Source organism: Biomphalaria glabrata, chromosome 11, assembly GCF_947242115.1.
Source record: "Biomphalaria glabrata chromosome 11, xgBioGlab47.1, whole genome shotgun sequence".
Taxonomy (NCBI): Eukaryota; Metazoa; Mollusca; class Gastropoda; family Planorbidae; genus Biomphalaria; species Biomphalaria glabrata.
This window is the reverse complement of record NC_074721.1, coordinates 29,112,046-29,128,394: the sequence shown is the minus strand read 5'-3', so window position 1 is coordinate 29,128,394 and position 16,349 is coordinate 29,112,046. Positions and strand designations below refer to the sequence as shown.

Here is a 16,349-nt window from a genome sequence, read left to right as displayed (position 1 = left end):
AATAAATGTTACATGTAAACATCACAGCCAAATGATGAACAGCAGAAACAATGTCTCAGATTTCTTGTCTTAGAATTTATATTTAAGGATTTATAGCTAGAGATTAAAAAAAAACAAGAAAACATATTAAAACCAAATAATAAATAAATGTGTATATAAATCACAGCCAGTATACAAGTTGCTTTATCATTAGCAGACACTCCTTTCTAGCAGTAAGACCGTCTGTTCCTGGTTTGAAGCCCATTTTCAGAAGAAAGAAAAAGTGGGGGATAGAGAGGGAAATACTGGTTCAAAAGATTTTCTTTTTGCTCAGAATTAGACCAAAAAAAATATTGTCTATCAATTTGTGCTGCTATGAGGTATTGTTGAAATGTATTGAGTGTTAGGATTAAATGTTTTCTGAGGATGGAATAATGTTAAATTTTTGTTTTCTTTTTAATTTAAGTTTCTGATTTAAAGCTACTTTTTAGGAACTCAATGAACAGCATAGAAAAAAACAAAGACACTTATGTTGTACAGTCACATGTTAGCTGAAGAGACCTGCTATATTGGGGCCTAGTTGGGGTGGGGTCAATTTTTCAGACTTGTGAGGATTGCAATTCAACAGGTTATGTCAAGAAACATAACGAAAACGTTTAATATTCAAGAATTCATCTGTTTGACCATTAACCGAAAGCATCTTTTAGAATACATACAAGACCAACTATAAATGTATGCATTACATTCATTGCATTCAATAACAATAACTAGTGCACACAAACTCAGCATAATTCATTTTTACATCAAAATAAGGATGCTTCTTCAGAAATGAAGTTTGTTACATCTTAGCCCAAAACCTCCTACAGGACATCAGGTTCAAACTTGGGACCATCATGTTGACGCTCACCAGGCAATAACTAGTACTAGTTAAGTCCAAAGAGGCTAACTTTGCCTTTGGTATAGGATACATTTACTTAGAATAACACAGCTCAACCAGGCAATAACTAGTACTAGTTAAGTCCAAAGAGACTAACTTTGCCATTCATATAGGATACATTTAGTTAGCTCAACCTGCAGATTTAATACTGAAGTATGCAGGATATATCATATAATGTAAAATGAGAGGGGGGTTACTTAGATTTTTTTTTAAAGGTTTACTTAAGAAAGGTTGAGACACATTGATCTAGGACACTTATATTAGACAACTGGAACAGTTTATCATAAATTAGTACCCGTAGTTTTAAAACATTCAGTAGTTTAAATAAAAATGTTGAGCCTATAAACATACAGCATTGTTGTTTTCTTTCAACATAAATATGTAACAATTGTATTTCATATGTAGGCTACATGTTATACTGTACATTTTATTGTTTTCATGAGAGCAATGGCTAACTATTGCTTTAGGAAATGTTATCATGACAACAGTAACATGTAACAAAAGTTTTCAACAAATATTACATTTATCACCCCAAAAACATTTGCTTATTATTCTTATTGTCTTGTTAAGTTTTTTTCTAAATTCTTCAGCATTGTGTGAATGTCGTCAATGTTCATTTTGAGACTTTGAATTTGTTCATTCAGTCTACTGTCCATGTTGATCATTTTGGTCTTGAGTTCTTCCAGAGCTGACCTATCAGTTTCTTCTTCAACTTGTGTAGCCTCAAGGACCTGCTTCCTTTTAGCCACTTCAATGTACCATCTTGTGACCCCATTGGCTTCATCTGCTGGGCAGATATACCTAGGTACAAATAATGATTTGTAAAGATGATTGCAGAATGTAGAATAGTGCCCCCTCCTTTTCCAAAATACTGGAAAGATATTTTAGGTAGACCATAGTTTTATCACGATTTCATTGGAAAATATTACTTAAGAGCCCAAAATAAATGCATCATTTTTTAATTTACTGTTAATCTTCTACCAGAATCTAGGGTTTATCTGATCACATTGTATTTATGACTGATGAATGTGAACTCTAAAATTAAATTTATTTTAATTTAAAATGTGCATTTTTTTAGATTAAACTAAATCTTGATTTGGCATTTAAAGGAAACACACAAAAAAAAACATGTTACATGTTTTGATATGCCTACAACACTCCTAGTGCATATGTAAATAAAGAGCTCTCCTAATAAGAAGTAATTGTCTGTTTTACTTAAAAATGCCCAATTACTCCTTGTTTTACTATAATATAGTCAGACAAAGCTATTTTTTAACTCTGTGACATTGTTATCGACCTTATGAAACCTCTTTCAAGAAAGGATACCCCATTTATTGTACATACATATATTAAAAATAAATAAATAGCAGCATCAGGGACCAAGTTTGTAGGAGAGAAAGTAGTGAATTAAATGCTACGAAAACAAGGGACTGCGCCAAAAAAAGGCTTGAACCAGTGACCCTGGAAACGACAACACCGCCTAGCGATAACGCACTAAGCGAACTTAACCTCTAGACCATCGGAATGTCCAAAAATACATTTTTCTGGTCCAGTGTCATTTTGCCCGTATGCAAATTACCACCCCAGTGGTCAATGGTCACATGCCCTAGCTAACCCCCACCTCCCAGCATCCGTTCACCAACAACTTCAATAGAGCCGACACAGACAGCCGTTAGGCATGTATTAGACAAACAATGGCTCTATCTAATTGTGTTTCTCTCATAATGACAAGTGGACAACATAAATACATTACATATAGAAGCTTCGGTGGGTATGAGCAATTAAGCTGTGAACGTAATTATAGAGTTGAGTTTAGAAGTTCATTTATCTTTAATGTATGTATGTATCACATTTGTTTCAGCGCCTAGCTTCAACTCTATATTCCCATTTATTTTACTATACATATGTGCTGCAGGTGAAAAAAATTATTAATTTTCTAATTAAACAAAACAAAAACTGAAAACATTTTTTCAAAATTAGCTAACAGGAAGAGGCTAAAAAGTGCTACCTTTCTAAGCAGAGGACAAAAACAGCTTACCCTCTAATAACCTTGACCTTGCTAAACATTGGGAATGTTATAGGCATGCTTTTCTCCACATCCACACCAAGCTGAACTGATTCAATTCTCCAAGCTTGACGTTGTTTCTGTCATAATAGAAAGAAGAGACAATGTCAAGGACTAAAACTAACACTAACACTATTAGAAATACAGAAGTAGACACTGCAAAGATCCTGGGTAGATAAACTTAGATCACATGGAGGACTTCTACATCTACAAAGAGATGGTCTCTTAAGATTAATACATCTCCAGGATAATTTCAACACATAGCGTAGATTGGGAACAATATTTACTATTCTCATAAACTAAGATGTATAGATGACATATTCCAAAATTATTAAGAGGTCAAGCCATTTTCTCTAATCGGTCAGAATAAAAGGTCAAATATTCTCAAGAACCCATGAGACATTCTGGAAAATACAGGAAAAAGGTTTTTTTTTTAATACATCACAAAGAGTGCATGACAGACTATGTAGTCAGTGACTCTGTTTTGTCTTAACTTCTTCAATGCAATCAATAATAATGTTCACTAAGTTTGGTACATTACATTGAGTCTTTCACTGGCATGTCCAAGTGGATGAAATTAAGGCAAATATTTGAACAAGTGATGTGAAAACAAAGCAGTATTATGGAAGCAGGTCAAAATAATACTTGAGTAGCCTCAACAGTCTACTAGATGAAGTGTGAGTAAACAAACTTCAGCGCTTTAGTCAAATAGAAAATTGCCTATTTTCAGTAGATGTTAATTATTCAAGTTTTTAAGATGTTAATAGCGCGTTCAATAATTTTAGAATTTCTATGTCTTATTTATTCAAACATTTGGGCTGGAAGGTTTTTAAAGACCATTTAAAACTAAATTTTAACTAGAAAAGTTCTTATAGATACTAATTTTTTAATCAAGATATTGATTTATAACTAGAAGATTAAGAATGATTGCAGGATGTTATAACATAGTCATTATACTTTCTCAAATCTCTTTGAATTCACCCATTTTAAAATAAATATAACAATATTTCCTTTATGTATTTTAAAATATGTCTTATAGATATTCTTTTACAATCCAGGATTTACAGCTAACATTTAAGTTAGGTAGATGGGTCATGTTCCATTTAGTTCATAAATAATAAATTAAATAATAAATAAAATTAAAAATAATTAACCATCTTCTCATCCAAACACTTTTGGTTGTCTTACCCTCAGAATCTCCTGGTAAGAGTCATTCATCATAGCAATCAATAGGTTCAATAGCACTAATGTGGCCAGCACCATGTAGATGACATACAGAACCTAGAAGACAGAAAAGAAATTCAGACCATCCCAGTGTACACAACATAGCTTCAAAAACAATAAGCCTCTTATTCATTAAACTAGACAGCCTAACTTCTGCCTAACTTAGGTAAATGTGAATCATTATCTAGACTCAATAGGAGCTATCAGAAATGGAAGAGGATTTTGTTTACATGATTTAAAAAATGACATTAAAATGCATAATTTAGTACCGGGTATAAATATCTCATTTAAATGGTTGATAGATGGATTAAACACAATCATAAATAAATTTTCTTGGTTGCTTGAGATCTGGTTGTTTAAGAGAAGTAGAAATACTAATCTAGTTGTTTGAAAGAAGCAGAAATACTAATCATCATCAGACTCCATGTAAGGAGCATGAAAGGCTAAAGCCCTGGATAGAAGAACCTGTGGATGTGTTCAATGCACAATTATCACAGTAAATCAAAAGTAAATGGCTTTGCAGGCCTATCCAAATAGAATTCACAAACCTGGGGCAGACAGAAGGATTACAAGACATGGATTCCTCCTCCTCTATTGGAGGAAAAGAGGGGAGGGGGATAAAAGTCAAGCTGAAATATATTAATAGATGACCTTTCCCAGTTCCATTCTATTTTCAAATGTTTACCTTGATGAACACAGATGTCCTATCAACTGCACTAAATCCCTGGTCCACAGAATCATCACCAAACAAAAATGTCATACCAAGCCACATGTTGAACATTAAGAAGATAGTGTCAATGGGATTAGGGTACAAATCTGACAGAGTTGAAGAAACTGTAGAGAGAGGGGGGAAAAAAGTATTAATTCTTCATTTTTTTGTAGGACACAATGAAATGTTAAATTATAAACAGTTGTTTACATTCCCACTGTGTTAGGGTTGAAAGAGAAATGATTATAACAGAGAAGAGGCAAAGAAGAAAATATTCAAATGTGTGTCAATTATCGTACCAGTGCTTATCTTTGGCATTACTTATGTTATATATTACAGACGTTACTTCAAAAAAGAAGATAATTACGTTCTACGCATTTCATGTGTCAATCTAGTCATGCATGTTAATCAATGACTTAAACTCTGCTAAGTCGGTGGTTTTCCTGGCTGATTCAAGCAACCCATTCCATTCTCTAATGGCATTAGGAAAGATGGAGCACTTGTGTTCTAGCCTATGTGTGTTCTAGCGTATGGAATAAGAAATATACCTCTACCTTTGTGTCTTTCTGAGTATTTCATTAGGTTTATTTTTTCTATTCGTAAGTTATGGTTTTAGTGTTTTTTTGTATTATAGCTACTTTACTTTTTACTCCAGGATAGAAGTTGCTTTGAGACAAATGACTAAAGTAATGAAAAGGTTATCTGCTTTGCCCAAACCAAACCATCCCCGCCCACAAACTATTGTTGAAAATTTACATTTTTATATAAGAGGTCCTCTACAGGTTTTGAAGCCCCTGTTGTTGCTTTGAAATACAGGTGAAGTTTACTGAAGCAGGTAACAGTGAACTCAAGGCCTGCAACAACCAAATGAGGAGAGACCCTGCCAAAGCTAACTTCTGTTTTAAACTGGTGAAGCAGGTCATCTCCTGTTTTCAGTGCATTATGGTGTTGCTTTAGACAGAAAAAAAATATCCTGCACTGAGATCATTAGGGAAAACAAAAACAGAAAATCTTGTGCTGATCTGTTGTCAAATCCATGTTCACCTGCTCCAGACAGTTTTAGGTTAGCATGTTTTTACATTTAATATAGTATTGAAATTAAATCTTTGTCTAAACACAACTAATGATTAATTATTGGAAGTATGAAAAGTCAAGTCAACAACGCTGGCTTTCTTATGGATTAGTTAATTGTATTTGAAGAGTACAGTTTTAGGACTAGGTAAAAAAGGCATAGAAATAGTTTAATGCTTCGTGGAACATGACTGGCATTTTTTTTTCTCAAGAATTTTTTTTTTATTTCACAGGAGTTGTTGTTTTTATTACTGTGCCCCCCTCCACCAAATCATTAAAGAAAGTCAGGACGTGTGTATTTTGTTTTCTGTTAAGTAAGCAAATAAAATGCAATGAGACATTAAAGGGACTGCAGCAGTGATGTTTCTTTTTTTAAGTTATACTTATGTTTTTTTTTAAACCCATAATGATTTTTAAAGATGTTCTTACTTTTTGGGGGGCTTAGTTTTTTTTCTTTTCTTAGATAATCCAGACTTTTTATACCTGTATTGTATATAATTCTCTTTTCCATGGACAGTTGGAGGTGTTGATGGAATGGATGGGAATAAAAAAGCTTGCCCTATTCTTTGGAATTTCTATTTATAACTTTTCATCTTTGAAAACTTTTTTAAAATTTCTACATTTCTTTCCGCCAATTAACTTTGTTTAAGACATCAATCTATTTTGAACTTTATCTCTCTACAATTTCTTGAATGTTGGCTCAGTCACTGATGTATAAAATCACACACAAAAATTGCATTGCTGAAAGAAACACATACACACAATAAAAGCAACACACACACACCACAAAGATCATCTTATTTATGCTACACTCACCTTGAAACAAGGCATGGAAAGCAAAGGAGAAGGCCAGCAGTACAAAGAGGTAGATAAATAAAAACTTAAAGACGTCCCGAATGATCATGATCTGAATGAGTCTCCAGAAGTAGTTTATAACTTTGAAGCCTCTTGTGAACACTACAGAAAACATCCAGCCTGCAGAGTGGCAACAAAGTTTCAATAGATTAATGTCTGATGAGTAAATTCACTTCAAAATTTATATTTTCCTATTTTTTTCATCCATATTAAGTTGATAACAGTAACACCATATTTTTAAAAGATTAGCTCCATTAGCTATATCCATCAATTAACAATACTTAAGTATTTCTTAGAATGTAGCGTTGACCTATAATTTAACTTGCTTAAGGTTTATGATAATTATTGTACATGCCATGAAAGTTTGTAATTGAATTTATGAATTTCAACCTTATATGCAACCTTTCTTGTTTTCCTATGGATAAAGAGTGCAACATTGTACAAATGCCTTCTGCTATTTTGAGTGTTTATATCTTTTCAACTCAAGATTTGTTCATGCATTCTTAGTTATGGTTACTGTCATTCATATCATATTTTTTGCAAATTATCATAATAATCTTATACAGTTTGCCTAATGGCAAAAAAAGGTATATAACCATGCAGTATGCACTTGGGACTGTTTCACAATAATCCTAAGTTTTAACCTTGCTTTCCACAACATTTCAGAAGACATGTATGAAACAATTAGTAGTCAAGTTGTTAATAAGCTGAACACTGCCCTTCTTAGGCCCACAAGGCTCTAGTTTCCTAAACTAAATATTTATAGTTTTAGATTATAATTATTACATATGTTACACCCCCCCACTTTCCGCCCAAAAAAAAGTTAAAATTTATATTTAAATTACATCTACAAAACTATTTATGTGATCTATAAATGGGAAACATATATGTGCTTAACTACATACTATACTGAAGTAAAGTTTTCTCAATTCTATACACATTCTCACTATCTTAAGCTAAACAGATCAAGTACTCTTTACATCTGAGTGGAATTGGAAATATCTGGGCTTTGTTCTCAACCACCCAAAACAATTCAAACCAGAGATATTGGTTCCATACCCAAGCCTACTAGCATTCAAGTACAAAGTTCTCTAAGCAAACATCAAGACTAAAATACTTGTTTCACTGACCTATACAAAGTGCAATAGCTAGAAAGTAATCCATGTAGTTGTAATCCACTGCGTATGTGATAATCCAGATAATGACAAAAATGGAGTAGATGATGCCAACTATCACAGACATAAATGCTGACAACATCGTTTTTAATCCACTCTGAGATAGTTTGGATCTGTATTTAACATTTTAGACATTACTTAATAATAAATTTAGCAATACTATAATTGTAAAGCTCACAGTATAGAATTTAAGGATATTTACACACATTTTTTAATATGAAAAAAAAAGATGTTAAAAATCTTTAGATGTAAAGATACAACAAATGAAGAGCAAAAATTTTTACCATTTTCACTACTAATAAACATTTATCTTTACATGGTAATAATAAGTATGACCATTTTGTAAACAATCCTTTTTTATTAGTACAATATTCAGCTACATTTCATATTTACTAAATAATGCAAGGCAACCAGTAACATTGTGGGGCTAACTTGGAAAAAGAGTTGTCAGGAGAAAAACAGTTTATACATGATGCCATCAAATACTATTGCAGGTAACGTATTTACCGAGAAAATTAGAGAACCTTATTGTCACGGCAACTCAAGAGTTCAGTTAAAGTTTGAAATACATTCTACGTACAATATAGATAGCTATAACAAATATGTAGACTTTTTTTTACTAATGTTAACTAATGTCTTAGCAGACATTTTGTGTTATACTGACACCTGATCCCTACAAATACCTTAACAGACATTTAAAACAAACTCTTAATCATTATGCTCCTATAGATTTATCAGGCATGTGCATTACAGTCACAAGAGTCAGTAAATATTAAACTATTACCTTATGGAAAGTTCTCCCATGCAACACAACTTCACTAATGTGTAGACATTGTAAAAAATAAAATAGGCTGGCTCTAGTGGTACTATGATGTATGTAATCAAGGTGGGAGCATCAGCCACACGCTGACCTGGATGAGATCTGTCATTGTATAAGAGAGTGAGACCTGACCAACTGAAAGAATTAAAGAAAAAATATCTTAAGTGCTATCTGTTAATTCAACTGCTGAACAAAGTAGATACCAAGAGAAGATACTGATGAAGTGATTGAACTATAAGCAGATTCATGAAGAGACATAAATAATGCTGCCATCTTGCAAGTGGAATTTATGTATCAGTTAAGATCTTAACAAATATTTTTATCAGCACATCAAAGTTGGTGCCATAAAGTAGAGTACCCAGTATTCACATTAAGTGAGCTGAATTAAAAACACTCATACCTCTAACTAGCAGCTAACCTTATACTGAGTGTGAACAGTCAGTAAATGAGAGTTTACGATAGAATTATGATCAAGTCAGTTGATATGACAGACAGTGCAAAGTTACCAGTAGGTGAGTCAGTCTATAGTTGTGTTTGAAATAAGTCAGTATTTTAGTTACTCTCTGTTAATATAGATAGCAGTATCTATTTCTTTTAAGGAGATTGTATTAAGTCACAGGAATTGTATTCTTGGATTGTAATATATTATACCGGTATGTACTATAAATCAAGTCATGTACTATGAACATATATATACCTGCAGTTATAACTCTGGTGGTGACGCAAATAGGGGTAATTGTATATTTGTGTGATCAGCCAAAACAAATTACTAGACGAGTGGTCAATCATGACAAGTGACCACATTTGGGGAAAGATCTGTGTTGTGACTTCAGGGACCATATAAGGAGTGAAAGTGTCACAGTCAAGACAGTTTTGATTCAGAGTCAAGACACTTCACGAGTAAGAGACAAAGTCACGATTCAAGAGTCCAGTGTGAAGTCAGTCCGGATCAGTTGAGCCCACTGCAAGTCCGGGACAAAGCAAAGAAGCCAGTAGAGTTCTTGATACAGCAGTACAAGAGTTGGTACTGCAATACAAGAGTTGATACAGCAGTACAAGAGTTGATACAGCAGTACAAGAGTTGGTACAGCAGTACAAGAGTTGACACAGCAGTACAAGAGTTGGTACAGCAGTACAAGAGTTGATACAGCAGTATTGTTATTAATGGTAATGCATTTGTTCAGTCAGTGTTACGTTTTGCCAGTGGTACAGTATTGACTGCAATTTATTGGATATTTAAGTGTTACGTTATTTTGGAGCCTGAGTTGTCAACTTCTTTGAGTTAGTAGTGTCATATGATGTGGTGCAGTTTGCAGAGGGCTTGGATAGTGAAAGTCAATAAATAATTTTAATGTAAAAAATGTATATGTTATTGTCTATGCATAACGAGTTATTCAGCCATTTTTCAGTAATGTCTGAATGTGCTAGTTATAATCATCAATCATGACAATATCTGCAAATACATAAATCTTGAACCTAAGGTTACCATACACATAAAATACAGCAATTACAATTTTCTTCTTACATTTATGTTTGAAGTATTAATAAAGTGTATGCTCATAAAATTTGTTTTATCGTTTTATGACATTTTGAATGTGGAAAGTTATTGCAACTTTTAGTTATTTTATTTATTAGTTAGCATAAAATAAATAAGACTAAATTAGCCATGGTAAAAAGATTTCAAATACTAACCTAAACAGAATCATGTAGATGATATGAACAGTGATGATGACAGCATAGGCCCAAGCTGACACAGAACTATAGGCTGTCTCCATATCACTAAATGGCTAGACAATACATAACAAATTTACTTTTTGTTGATTAAATTTTAGAAGGCCAAATTTAAAAACAAGTTTTATTTTATACTCTACATTTTCAGATGTTACACAAAACAGAATTTTCTAATCAAATTCATATAAACAGAAAGGACTTTAAAGGTTTAATTACCTGAATATCCAAAATTTTGGCAGCATTCTGTGGCACATAATCACCAATAGCCAGCAACCATTCCAGACAAGAAGGTCTAGGAGAAATTGATCCCTTGACACACATGCCACCTAGGGTTCCATTAGTTCTAGGTGTGATACTAGAAATATCATAGCGAATATTTCTGCCAACCTAGAATCCATTCGAAACAAATTTATTAAAAAGAGCATAACTGCACATCTTTAGGGTGTCCCTCCATCAAATTCTTTCGATGGTCCCAGGTTCAAACCCTGCCCGCTCCCATCCCCCGTCATCCTGTAGGAGGTTTGGACAAGGAGTAAATTATCTTTAACACTGAAGGAACATCCGAAACATTTGACAAACAAATAAAGTATTCTCTACAAGACCAACAGTAATATTTTGCAAAGTCAAAGAGTCTAAGTTATGGATTGAAGTTAGTCTCATGATCACCTTAAATGCCATGACATCTTCCATTGTGACTAGAAGCTGAACAACTTCAAAAGCTCCCATCTTACAAGCAAGGTCAAGGACAGTTAGCTCCTCCCTGTTGCTGGTCTCGCAGACCAGGTTAAGTACAGCCCTTCTTCTGATCATGTGACTAGATTGATTCTCTATGTTCTCATTGACTTTGATCTTCTTATTTGTGGAATACCACTGCAGAAAGAGAGAGAGAGAGAAGTGAGTTCTTCTGTCGAATAAGTTTAGACATTTTTTTTTTTAGATAAAATAAAAAGGTCTAGTGTTTTTAATTGATTTAGTATATTAAAATAAGGTTGGTTTTAATAGAATTTTTTGGTAATAATTAATCAACCACTTTGTATCATGAACAAAGAGCATAGTTAATACATTCAACCTTCATTTAAAAAAGTGATTATGCTTTATCAAACATCTTTATCTCAGCCTACATATTTGTTCTAATTAGAGATCTAAATTATATTTGGATATCAATTGTAATTGCTAATTATATGTTTTTTTTCTAGCCTATTTTTTAAGATGCTTGTATTTTATTTTTATGTTTTTGTCTGAGAATGTCTATAACAGATGTTTGGCTTAAAAATGTTTGCATCAAAATAGACAAATAGTGTTGCTTTAACTCTTTCAGTGCTGGAGAGAAAGAGACTTCATTCCCACTCGTGAGTGTGGCGTTACCCTCAGCGTGTAACTTATAAATATAAATTTCTTTTACTATCTTTTTAATGTTCAACTTTTTTCTTTTTGTTTCTAATATTCCAGAAGTGAAAGTGATTATTCTTTGTTTTTGTAGTAAATTGGACAAAAAAGAAGACATTGTGTTAATAGTTCCTCATTTTTCAGTTTATTTCACGGGACCCAAAAACTTTATGAAATTTGAAGTCATAAAATGTGTTTAGTTTTGTTATTTTTCAATATCTATGGATTAAATGTTTATAATTAAAAGATTAAATCTTTAATTATATTGATTTTTTAATGAACTTTTTAAATATTTCTATTTTTTGTGCTCAGTTTGCATTTAATAAAAAAAATATTACTTGAACAATTTATTTTATTTATTACTATTTTTCAACCAATTCATTTCCTTTAAAATAAAATAAAATATGTTAGATTATATAATACATTAAAAAGTTATGTCAGTTTCAGTAACTCTACCCCTCTTGCAGATTTTTGTTCATCCCAGTGAATTATGATTTTTTTTAAATCAAAATAATTAGGACTGAAAGAGTTAATCTTTGCATACACACAATGCTTAGGCTAAATCCACATGCTCATGTGAAAGAATTGTACAAAGTAACATTCTAGATGTATCACTGTGACTGGAATACCTGTGCCTAGTAGTGTTGTTCTTTAACTATATCAATAGTATAAACATTGGGTGTATTTTTATTTCAGACTAAATTACAAAGAGGATAATGTAAACATAATGATTCTATTATCTACCTACTTGAGGAGCTTTCTCTAAGATGGTTTCAATAATCTCCATATATTTACTGCAGTGGACAGGGTCTGTAACTGTTAAAGCAGTCAGTATGTGCAGAACTGTATTGCCTTTGTAATCAGCTAAAGAAATGTCTGCCCCAAATAAGATCAGTCTCCTGACACAATCCAAAAAACCTTCCCTGTTAAAGAATTCCACAACTTTAAGTGTTGCCAACGAAAAGAACATATAATTTTATTTTTTTCTTTTATACAAACTATAAATAAAATTTGAACAATTATTATTTTAATATCAATATAAAGTATTTTCAATTTGTTTAATAACAAGCAAAGGGAAATAACATCAATAATATAACCAAAATAGCTACTTTCATTTTTATGATCTTATTTAATCATAACTTTAGCCAATATTAAAAAACCAGAAAAAAATGAAAACTATTTGTATGTCAATGAGATAATTAACTTGAATGTAATTTAAATTAATAAAGAACAGTAGAAATCAACAATACTGCTTACAATGTTGTCTGCATTACTGATATGAAGTAAATTTAAAGCTCATTTGATTCAAGATAAGAGCTATCCAACAGTGTTGCTATATAGAAGAAAACAATCTCCAGGATGGGGAGAATAACTTATTATTACTTTGAAATGAAAAACAGCATACAAAATTTGATTTTGTTTTACTTTTCACTGAGGTGGATTGAGAGCTGTACTTGGGTAAGTTTCACATAAAAACTAAATCTTTTAGATGTTTTTTTTTTCTGCTTTATGATAATGGTTGTGCCAGGATGACTGCCTGGTCATGTGGTAAACATGCTAGACTGTCGTTCAATCATCTTGATGGCCCAGAGTTTATACCCTGCCTGCTGCCATCATCCTGCGGGAGGTTTGGACTAGGAAGTAATTTATCTTCAACTCTGAAGGAACATCTGAAATATGTAAAACGCTTTAAAAACATTTTTTTTAGATATCTTTTAAAATGAAACAGTAATGGGCCCACAGTGTGCCTACCTGGCAGCAAGGTGTAGAACTGTTTGTAGTTTCTTATTTTGATGGTTGATATCACAATCTCTCTTCATGGCATCATAAATGTCCAGCATCATTTCTAGAGCCTCTGGTTCTCCAGGCCTGGAGTATAAATATGATTATGTAAACTAAGTAAATGTACAAATATACTTTGTTAATAATACACACACACACAAATATACAATAATGAACATTTCTGGTGACCTTGCACGGAAACTTGGTGGTTACAGTATAGGAATATGAGACAAGCTCCCCGCAGTTAGCACTGTTCCCGGCCACTTATAGCGAGTGGGACCCAGGAACGGGGACGGTGTGCTGTGTACACGGCATGGCCCGGTCCAGTCAACCGATATGACCATCTACCGTTGGGAGCCCTCAGACAGGACAGGGGTGAAGAGCCCCATGTCCAAGCCAGGTGGTTGGATAAAAGCCTTTCTAACCATCAACGGGATAATGACGCCTATGGCGCCAACGCCCTATTGGACTTCACTGAAGGTGACAGAAAAAGGTAAGTCTTAGATTTTAGTATACCCATATTTGGATAACATTTAAAAAATCCCAATGATACCTATGATTATGGTAATTGCAAAATAAAAATGTTTTTCAAACCTTAAACTTTTTATTTCAAGCAATATAAAATATAAACAATTTTTTTTCTTCAAAAACTAAAACTGTTGTAAAGTTTTTCTTCAAGTTGAACCCAAGAAATTTATATAAACAACAGGTTTGAGTCATAACAAGAGTATGTTCATAATAAAGTGTGATGGTACAAGAGAGACATTGATAGCCAATGTTTCACTTTCCAAATCAAGAACAAACGAAGAACAAAGTTAAGCTAAAAGGTGCTTCAAGAATTTAATTTCCCATCTCTTCTTTCAATTTATAAGCAGTTGTATGTGTGTGTGTGTGGGTTTTGGTCTAAAAGCAACATAGAGTAAATCTTTATTAAATATTTCACTATTGAATAAGAAATCAAATCAAGTCAAAAGTTGATGTCAATATATTATGATGTGTGGGGTGAAAGTGTTTCAGAGAGATTTAGAGAAAGAAGGAAAGAGAAAGAGGGCAGGTCGTTTCATTTCATTGTAACAGATACAATATATATATAACACATGGGCCAAAAGTATCGTTTTTGGGAAACATTAAAATGTGGCCAGTTTTTTTGACCTTTAAAAAAAAGGATTGGATGTTCAGGACATAATTAGCAATATAAAATGTGGGAACAAATCAACAGGCATGCCCAGTCTGTAATGCGAGTTACAGGATAAATTTTAGAAAATAAATCTATTATTAAATATTGAAATATGTAATGCTTGGTATGTAGATCATTGATATTAAATTTTTTTAACAGTTGATAGTTAGTTATTGCCCTTCAATAATAGTTATCACTTCTGATTAATCTACAGACTAAATATTTTATTTGTTCACTTCTAGTCAATATGTAATACTTATTGCTTTGTTAATGTCAATTGCAATATTTGCTATTGGACTTTTTGTTAAAGTACCTGACAGCTTCATGAAGCGCTATGTTTCCATCCACATCTGTATCTTTAAATCTGACAAATCTAAACTCCCAAAGAACTTCAGGCCTGGCAAATTTGGCGGCTATGTGAAGTGGATTGTTGCCGAAGCTAAAAAATACAAGGAATAGGTGTAACAAATAACACTTTCTTATGTTAGTTATGACTGTCTGTCAAAACAGTTTAGTGCTACATATATGTTGACAAAAAGTAATAACTTACTTATCTGTAATGTTGAGACTCTCCCATGGGTGAGTCTTGATGACATAGTCCATTAGTTTAGAGACAGAATGGGGTTGAATAGATGCTGAGTTAGCTGCCACATGTAGAGCTGTTTCTCCTAGAAGTGTCATAAAATTATTATTGTCAGAGTACATTATCTCACGAACTTAGAAGACTATAGTTACAGTATGTATCTATGTACATACTCATGTCAAGTGGTGCCCATACAGTCTTCCAAATTATTAGCCAACTCAAAATATAATAATAAGAAAAAATTAATATATAAAAATGATATAAATTAATGGAAATAATGAGAATAGTTTAGATATAAGTTCAGCTATAAATATCTTTTTCCACTCTGGATATAGTGTAACTATTTTTTTTATATGCCTAGTAGTCCTTATCTTCTAATATATTACAAAAATTACTTCTAAAAGAAAATAAATACGTCCTGTGCATTTCATTTGTCAATCTAGTCATGCATGTTGATCAATGGCTTAAACTCTGCTAATTCAATGATTTTCCTGGCTGATTCAGGCAACCCATTCCATTCTCAAATGGCACTAGGGAAGAAGGAGCACTTGTATGAATTTATTCTAGCATATGGAATAAGAAATGTGCTTCTACCTTTGTGTCTGAATATTTCATCAGGTTTTGTTTTTCTATTTGTAAATTATGGTTAAACGTTTTATGTATGTACTGTAACAGAAAAATTTATAAGAAAAATTACAGCCATGAAGATAAGGTACTTTCTAAAGCTGTTAGGTTTCACATATAAAAAACATTTCTAACAATAAAGTTAATGATAAGTTCATATGTGTTTTTGGTTGTATTATTTTAGTGATAGGCCTAAGTGTTTGTATCAGACATTAGAACTGCCAAAAATTT

The 16,349-nt window shown here is 32.6% G+C and overlaps 1 protein-coding gene across 1 annotated transcript in view; it reads right to left on the bottom strand.

The window, feature by feature from the left end:
• Positions 1-55: 55 nt before the first annotated feature.
• LOC106061369 (uncharacterized) overlaps positions 56-16,349 on the bottom strand; it is a 33,582-nt gene continuing 17,288 nt past the window's right edge. Inside the window, exons 10-23 of the mRNA XM_056004407.1 lie at positions 15,462-15,579; positions 15,225-15,350; positions 13,705-13,821; positions 12,701-12,875; positions 11,233-11,436; positions 10,783-10,953; positions 10,528-10,622; positions 8,800-8,970; positions 7,971-8,128; positions 6,802-6,960; positions 4,891-5,039; positions 4,170-4,262; positions 2,955-3,061; positions 56-1,717 (exon numbers count right to left, since the gene is read on the bottom strand). Of these exons, the coding sequence (XP_055860382.1) occupies positions 1,471-1,717; positions 2,955-3,061; positions 4,170-4,262; positions 4,891-5,039; positions 6,802-6,960; positions 7,971-8,128; positions 8,800-8,970; positions 10,528-10,622; positions 10,783-10,953; positions 11,233-11,436; positions 12,701-12,875; positions 13,705-13,821; positions 15,225-15,350; positions 15,462-15,579 (2,090 nt within the window). The 3' untranslated portion in view covers positions 56-1,470. The remainder of the gene's footprint in view (positions 1,718-2,954; positions 3,062-4,169; positions 4,263-4,890; positions 5,040-6,801; positions 6,961-7,970; positions 8,129-8,799; positions 8,971-10,527; positions 10,623-10,782; positions 10,954-11,232; positions 11,437-12,700; positions 12,876-13,704; positions 13,822-15,224; positions 15,351-15,461; positions 15,580-16,349) is intronic.